At 45.7% G+C, this 8,589-nt stretch overlaps 1 protein-coding gene and 1 pseudogene across 1 annotated transcript; both read right to left on the bottom strand.

Moving 5' to 3' along the window:
* Positions 1-1,187: 1,187 nt before the first annotated feature.
* Positions 1,188-3,152, bottom strand: LOC114636349 (secretoglobin family 2B member 2-like; the record flags this gene model as incomplete). Its single annotated transcript, XM_028784482.1, has 3 exons — positions 3,092-3,152; positions 2,262-2,443; positions 1,188-1,268 (listed from the first exon to the last, which is right to left on the bottom strand). Coding segments are annotated over exons 1-3 (324 nt in total), but the record flags the coding sequence as incomplete, so codon positions are not given.
* A 4,103-nt stretch (positions 3,153-7,255) lies between these two features.
* Positions 7,256-8,277, bottom strand: LOC114636350 (annotated as a pseudogene).
* Between the last annotated feature and the right edge of the window lie 312 nt (positions 8,278-8,589).

Genomic DNA, 8,589 nt, shown 5'->3' with positions numbered 1-8,589 from the left:
CAAGCCGCATCCACAAAACTCGGCTGAACCTATGACAATATCTCCCACCCCCATAGTACCCGGTAGAAATGAGACTGTTAAAGCTTAATGATTATCTAAATGATTTATGTATTTAGAAATGCTCAATCATCAAGATGCCCACACAATTAGAATTGTTCTAACCTTTTGATAGAAGTCGCTACCCAAGACAGCTTTCAATCCATTGGTGGTTCTCCAAGGAGGATAGGCTCCTTCTTCTCCTCCCCTTCCTCTATTTTTCCTCCCCTTCCTCTTTTTCTCTCCTTGCTCCACTCCTCTTCTACTGCCTAATCACCAAACTTCATTGTGAATACAATGTGGCAGAACAAATATCCTCCTACACATCACAGATAGTTGTGAGACACCATGTGATTGTTGGGAATTGTAGCCAAATATGCTGGAAGAGCAGCCATAGCTTAAGTGCTAAGCAATCTCTTCAGCCCCTTAGTTTTGTTCGTGACAAAGGGTGTGTCTACATTTATGTGGCTGTCTTGGAACTTGCTAAGTCAACCAGACTGTGCCAAATGATGACTCTCTCACTAGCAAACCTAGAGAATCTGAGAAGCATCCATGTGATCCCTGAGTTACTCCACTGTTATCACTGGACATGAGGAGCCCGCAGTCTTGTGATAAATCCTGGAGCCAACACATGAGGTCAGTGTCTGTGCACCTCCTTTGTCCTGCCAGCCTGGTGAAGCCTGAGACTGCTTACATGCTATTTACCATCAGACAACCCCAGTCTCCACAGTGTCATACAACTGCAGTAAACAGACTGTGGGGGCTCACATTTATAAGCCCAACACTGGGGAGGAAGACACACATGGATCTCTGTGAGTTCTAGGGCAGCCTGGGCTACAGAGCAACAAAAAAAGTGGGGCGCAGTATCTCTCTCATCATCACCTGTCTAGACAGTGGAGGTCACCTTGGTCTGAGTGTCCACAAAAGTCATTTCTCTCACTGTTTCCTGGATCCTCTGAAGACTCCCATTCAGCACAAAGATGGGGCACAGAACAGAGCTGCAAGCATTTATTAGACTGAAGGATGAGGGCACAGGTGTCAGGAATCCAACTTCAGGGGATAAAGAGGACAGATCAACAAGATAGTGTTTGGATTAGACAAGTTGCAAAGATGAGCTGCCTGAGACATATTAACTTCTAATACCCACAAACCATGGAAAGCTCATCCTTAATTTCCGTTGTAAGTTGCTTGGCATAGTATGTCTTGCATTCTGTGCTAAGAAGCATTGATGTCTGGAAAACAAAAAGAGACAGGGACTTAGGTGGCTACAGGTAAGGTGCAACACCTCAGTAGGACTTCCCAGGCACCTAGGATGAGACCATTCCTCATCCACAAGAAAAAAAAATCTCCTGCAGTGTTTCAGTATGCAGCAACAGACTCTGCCTCATGGGAACTGGAGGCCACCCACAGCCTTCAGTAGGAATCCTCAAAGCTTCCATTGTCAGGCAGGGGAGAAAGGGAGAAGGCTCTGGAAGGCATGATGGGGGATTGGTCTAGAGAAAGACAAGATAGCTTAGTATGAGTTTTGGTAATGTCTCCCATACCTGAGTACCTCTGTCCTTGCACAGTGGATGTATGGTCATGTTAAAAATACATTACCCCATGTTGGTGTGTTAGAAAAAATTCCTTTATGTATAGCACAATGGTGTAGAAGGACCTGACACTCAAACTAAAAGTATTGTGGGAACAAGACACAACTGCACTGTTCAAACTATTTATCTCTGTAATCCAGATAGGATTCAAACAAGAGACATCAGGAGAGAGCTGTGGTGAACAGCTGCAGACACTCTCTTGGTGTGGGGTGACATTTCAGACATGGTAGGAGGTTCTGGCTGTAGGTCACATGATGCCAGCAGAAGGGGAATCATCTGAGGCAGGGGAGTAGACTGAAGGGATGTTCCAAAGAAGACACTGCAAAGTAGACCAAAGTTTCGTGCATCTTAGAGTAGATCTGTGGGTACTGCACATGTGCAGAGGTCAAACAAAGGAGTCCCCTGTCCCTACTTTTGGTGAGAACTCAAGGCTTACCCAGCATGTGGGAGTTAATTTTGGGAATGAGCAGATTGGATGTGTCCCTGGCATGCTGCTTTGACATGTCCTATGGTGGGCAAGGATTTGAGTTTTTGGCTGCTGGTCACCTACACATATTAATGGCTACATTGGGCATTTGTACACATCCTTCCACCATTTGCTGCATGGGTGAGTGGAGGTAGCAAGGACATTACCATAAGTTTCATATCTTCAAGTTTAGCTTTAAATCCTGCCTCCTGGTAGCAGGTTTGGATTTTTTGAAAGGCTGCTGTTTCCTCTTCAGTAGGTTCAAAGGAAAAGAGTTCCTTCTTCAACCAGAAACTGCTTCCAGAGGCAAGACTTGAATATATACTGAAGAAAGGAGTGCATGCTTCTGCTGCAAACACAGACAGAAAAACATCCTTAAAAGACCACAGGCTGGGAAATGGAGAGATGGCTCAGAAGTTAAGATCCAGTGGTTCTGACTTCAATTCCCAACAACCACATTGTGCCTCAAACCATCTGAAAGGGGACCTGATGTGTGTCTTAAAACAGCCACAATGTACTCATATATGTAAAAATGAGTGCTACATCATTGGGGAGAGAGAGAGAGGTAGTTTAGGCTGACAGACTCAGAGACTCATGTTACCTTGCCTCATCTATAAATGTCTTAACTGAACATGCCCACAGTCCTGCCTTCCCAAAAGCTTCAGCCTCCCAGATACAACATTCATTCCAGAATACACACAATTCTAGCAGAAAAACATACATGAGTGGACAGGAATCCATATCTGACCTTAATGAAATCCACATACTCGCCTCAGCTTCAACTGTGTATCTGCAGGCACTTCATCATGAGTATCATCACCAGCTCACCTCTGTCTCTTTGTACCACCCACCCAATTGTTGTCACCCTGAGCAGAAAGCATCAACCTTCTTCTGCAGATTCTTGCCAGTGGCCTCCTGAGGACCCCTAGATCTATCTCAGGCCCCACTTAGAGATCTACATGAGACTGAGATGGGTGAGCGAGGGTCCCGCTCTCACTTGTCTGGAAGCCCAGCTCTCCAATCACCAGCAAGGCCAGCAGAAGAAGTGTCCCCTTCATGGTGGAGAGTGCTAAATGCTCTTCTCAGAGCAGATCCTCCTCCTTATAAACCATTGTAATGCTGAGCCCAGACAAATCCACCTATAACCCTGCCTCCCACAGCTCCAAATCCTTTGGACAAGAAACTAGGATCTTTGGATCCCCTTCCAACTTGCATAGAGGCATGAATATGGAGGCCCCTCCCGATCTTAAAACAAACAGCCTGGGACAGTCTGATATCATCAGTTTTAGGAGAGAAGGAACTGTTCTGTTTCTGTTTGTACTTTAGCCAAAAAGAGCTTAGAGCTGCCCTTTTTAAGCAGCCCTTGTGCTGAGCCGAATGCCCTGTGGCCCTGTGCCACTTGTCACCTCTGTTTCCTGGTCACTCTCCTCACCTCTCCTGGCTCCAATTGTCCAAGCTTCTGAGGACTTTGGATTGGAAGCTGAGGACATGGAGACACCATTTCCCATTGGTAACTCTCAGCCAGGGTAGTCCTTGGCTGTTTGGCCATATGGGTATCCTCGGGGGCTGGTGATGTTTTTGTACCACAAATTCTGCTTCACTCCATGGTAGCTCATTCCTGTTTTCTTGCTTGCCTTGTCCCCCTCTCAGCTCTGTCAGTAAGCACGTCATAAAGGGGTTTGAACAGCAGAGTCCATGTGGTGAGAATAGTGAGCAGTAGAGTTAGGGATTCACCCCATACATAGACTCTCGGTTGTCCACATCCCTACAGGTTACTGTGAACTGCTTGCCCATAAACTACACTACTGCACAGGTCACAGACAGTGCAGTGTGTAGATAGTCTCAAGATTAGATCAACCTACTTACCCTAAGGAAGACATTTTTGGTACAAAGGAGATTGTCAGCTGGGTGTTGTACTACTCATTTCTTGAGACAGGAAGCTCTTAAATGTAATCTCATCTTGTTTGTAGTGTGTGATGGTCAATCTTGAGGATCATCCTGACTGGGTTGAGAGTTGGTGTTGAAAGAAGTCTCTGTGTGGGACATTTCAGGCTAATCAGTTGATGTGGGAAGACTGCCTTTCATGTGGCAGTGTGGACTATCATCATAGACAGGGTTGAAAGGAGACAACAAGCTGAGCACAACCACTCATGCCTCTCTGTTTCCTAATTGTAGCTGTTATCAACCACCTCCAGTGTCTGAACTGTGCCTAGCTCACCGTCATGGTCTGTGTCACTTCAAACTGTGAAAGAAACTGTGTTTCTTACCTGGCATTTGTCATTAGTTCCCTACAACAGTGGCAGAGTATTGTTTTTAGCATGTGCAGATTCCGGGGATTGTTCCACAGCCCCACACACATAAACAGGGGCAGCCAAAGGGATGGATAAGTGTTCAAAGTGCTTGTTATGCAGGCATAAAGTCCTGGGACCCCTGAAGCTGGTGGCATGCACAACTAATCACATGTGAGCTCCAGGTTCAATAAGAGATCTTGTTTCAAATTGTGAGGAGGAAGACTGTGGAGACAGCTCAGTGACTGAAGGTGCAGTGATTGAAGGTGAAGACCTGAGTTCAAATCCTGAACCCACTTGATAGAAGAAGAGAGCTGACTCTTCAAAATTGTCATCTATACACACACACACACACACACACACACACACACACACACGGAGACACAAACATCTTGGCACCTCTGTCCCTACACAGACACACACTCATAGAAGCACAGGAACACATGAACACACACCTACAAATGTCTCTGGAAACTCCCATGAGGAAGCCCGAACAAGCTCCTAATGGATGAATATCAAACAATTTAAACAAAAAACTAAACAACATGACATTGGAATGTATTATAATTGTGAAATCACCTATAAACCCACGCTCCCGTGAATGGTTCCATGGCAGATAAATGAACACGGATGAAAGTCACTGTTCTTACATCTCACAGAAGACTTCCTGAGGCTCTGTAGATGTTCCTCCTGGGAGTTGACTTCCCTTCAGTCCTTCAGTGTGAGCTACATGTTCTCAAGAAAGTAACATATTGGACTTGGAGGACAGGCTAGTCAGTGAAGCACCTGCTGAGTGTGCTCACATGAGTCCATGAGTTTCAGCCCTCAGAACCTGTGAGGATAGCCAGGTACTAAGTTCCCCCTGGTAACTCCAGCACTAGGTAGTCCACTCCTGGGCTCACTGGCCAGCCCATCTAGCCAAATTAGCAAGCCCCATGGTCAGAAAGAGGTTCTGTTTCAAAAAATATAAGGTGGTCTCAGCTGTAAACAAGAACCAGATTTAAGTACAGCAACCACAGGCAGCTAACAACCATCTGTAACTACAGTTTCAGAAGATCCAGTGCTCTCCTGTGACCTCCACAGGGAAAGAAAACATGACTGTATAAGCCACTAATGCAGGCACAGTCCACATACAAATAAAATAAAATGAAATAAAATGTCAAATAATTTTGTACATATGCATGTATGCACACATGTGTGCATGCCCACACAGACACTTACAAACATATATAATGTCTATACACACATATTTATATAGAAGAGTACGACTCAAGGCGCCTCACTGTCTTTCCTTGGCCACGTTGTGCATACACAGGTATTTTCCATGTGTCTTAGTTATGATTGCTGTTGCTGTGATAAGACACCATGATCAAAAGCAGAGTAGTGTGGGATCACCCAGCAGTAGGCACTTGCTTAGCCACACTATGCCCTTCTCTCCATTCCCAACCCTGTACAGAAGAGAGAAGTTCCCAGTTGGCACATTCTACAGGCCTCCACAGTCCTCAACATGCAAGGTCATACAAACAGAGACCAGTGGACTCAGCAGAGAGCTCACAATTACATCTCAGAACTTGGCACCTAATTGCCCATACAGTTACTAAATATAAATTCTGTTTGGCTCAGCTGTCCAGTAAAAGTCAAATGCTTAAGCCTTTCTAAGTCTTCAGCAAACTTCACTGTGTCACCAGCCGATGTAGAATAATTGGTAGTCATGTGTGCTTCACAACAAGCTTCTTTATTCTGACTTATCAAAACACTTTCAATCTTTACTTTTAAAATTAACTACCAGGCAAATTACATAAACACATAGACTTATATAACATAGGCGTGGGGATGGGGAGGTGTTAGGCCAAGCCTGAGTTATATGAGAACATAGAGTTGAATGATTTAAGAAGGGTCTTGTTTATAGACTTGAGGGGAGTGAGATAGCCTTTGGCCAGTCTAACCAGCATTTTTGAAGACCTCCTATGTGTGGTGACCCTGGGAGAGAGTACGGCCCTGCTCTCCTGAGCCTGTAGACATCTAAAGAACATCAAAATGCAGCCAGTGCAAGAGGATCTAGGGAAGTAGAAGCAGGGTTTAGAGTCTTCCCTATGGTGGAGGTTGGCTGTGTTCTTATACACAAGGGAGCTATGTGCACTGCAGGGTTGTAATCTGTGTTTTGTTGCTATGACAAAAGATCCAAGACTGTGAAGTGCATATGGAAAGAAATTAATTTGCTTTGTGGTCTGGAATCTTGAAAGTCCAAGATAGAGCAATCTCTGGTAGCAACTACCTTGTTCTGTCTGAACACAGAGTACACAGCAGTAGGGCAAGAGGGGATTGTGGAAGACAGAGAGCAGAGGCTTCACCCTGCTTTTCCAGCATCCACCAAATAATGCTCAGGCCTGCCTCATTGGGATCCAAGGCTCAATTTGGTTGTTTGCTGTGTGCCCTAGACATGTTGAAACCATAGTTGACTCTCCCTCTGATGTGTTGGATTTTGATGTAGGCTGGGGATTTAGGTAACAAATTTCCCAGGTGAAGGAAAAGAATTTCATGCAGTGAGGGCAGAGCATATGAAGGCCCTGGTTCTTGCCTGGCACATCCTCATAGAGAAATGGTGTCCTACTTCATACAGGGACACTGCAAATGACAAAAGTACTAGGTAAATGGTAAATTCCATGGGTTTTTCTTGGGGTGGGGTGTAGCAAAAGTTTATTGATGGTATTTAAGAGAATATGAAGGGCTCCCTACTTCCCTTCTGTTGTTATGGGGGACTGGGTTGGAAATTGTGAGGGAGATGTTCAGTATTGGGGACAGAGACTCCTCAGCAACTGAGGGCCTCCCTCCTGCTCTCAGTGTCCTGGATGGTATGGGTGGTCCAGGGTTTCTTACTCCTTGGAGGCCATGTAGGCCTTGAAGTCCATGACCCTATTGCTGTAGCCATATTCATTGTCATACTAGGAATGAGCTTTAGACCACTGTCATTGAGAGCAATCCCAGCCCCAGCATCAAAGGTGAAAGAGTGAGAGTTGCTGTTAAAGTTGCAGGGTTGCAGGAGACAACCTGGTCTTCAAGTCTTCAATGTAGCACAGGATGTCCCTTCAGTGGGCCCTCACATGATTGCTTCACCATGTTCTTCATGTCATCATACTTGTCAGGTTTCTACAGGCTGCAAGTTAGATCCATAGTGGATACATTGGTGGTAGGAACACAGAAGGCCATGCCAATGATCTTCACTTTCAGCTCTGGGATGACCTTCCCCACAGCCTTGGCAGCACCATTGAATGCAGGGATGATGTTCTAGGCATCCCCATTGCCATCACTCCACAGCTTTCCTGAGGGGCCATCCACAGTCTTCTGAGTGTCAGTGATGGCACTGACCATGGTCGTGAGCCCTTCCATGAAGAAACAGTCCTCATAGATGACCTTGGCCAGAGGGGCTAAGCAGTTGGTAGCACAGCATGCACTGTTGACAATCTTGAGTGAGTTGTCATATTTCTCATGGTTCACATCCATCACAAACATGGGTGCATCAGCAGAAGTGGCAAAGATGATGACCCTTTTGGCCCTAACTTTCAAGTGGGCCCTGGCCTTCTCCATGGTGGTGAAGATGCCAATGGATTCCATGACATACTCAGCGCCAGTATCACCCCATTTGATTTTAGCAAGATCTGGCTCCTGGAAGATGGTGATAGGCTTCCCATTGATGACAAGCTTCCCATTCTCAGCCTTGACTGGGTTGTTGAATTTGCCATGGGTGGAGTCATACTTGAACATGTAGACTATGTAGTTAAGGTCAATGAAGAGGTCACTGTTGGTAACAATCTCAACTGCCAAGTGCAGAGCTGAAGGCAGCCCTGGTAACCAGGTGCCCACTATGTCCAAATCTGTTCATATCAACCGTCACCATTTTGTCTACGGGCTAGGCTATCACTGCACAAGAAGACAAGGCTGTCTCTGGAAAAGAGAGGAGCAGAGAGCTGGTAAATTCCATGTTAAGGTACATGCCCACAGAGTAGTCCAGTGACTGGTAAAGTCCAGTGAAATGAAGACATGGTGCTTCACACCTCTGATTGCCCACTTGTAGGAATCTGAGGCAGGTGTGTCCCAGTTACCTGTCTGGGATCCCCTTCTTCACAAAGATAGAAATTGTGCTTGAGTAGGGGGATGAGCTCCGTGGCTGGCTTCAGCCTCTTCTTTGTCCTCTATTTTTGACAACTGT

The sequence above is a fragment of the Grammomys surdaster genome, unplaced genomic scaffold (genome assembly GCF_004785775.1).
Source record: "Grammomys surdaster isolate TR1022 unplaced genomic scaffold, NIH_TR_1.0 123593, whole genome shotgun sequence".
Classification (NCBI taxonomy): domain Eukaryota; kingdom Metazoa; phylum Chordata; class Mammalia; order Rodentia; family Muridae; genus Grammomys; species Grammomys surdaster.
This window is presented reverse-complemented; position numbering and strand designations above follow the sequence as displayed.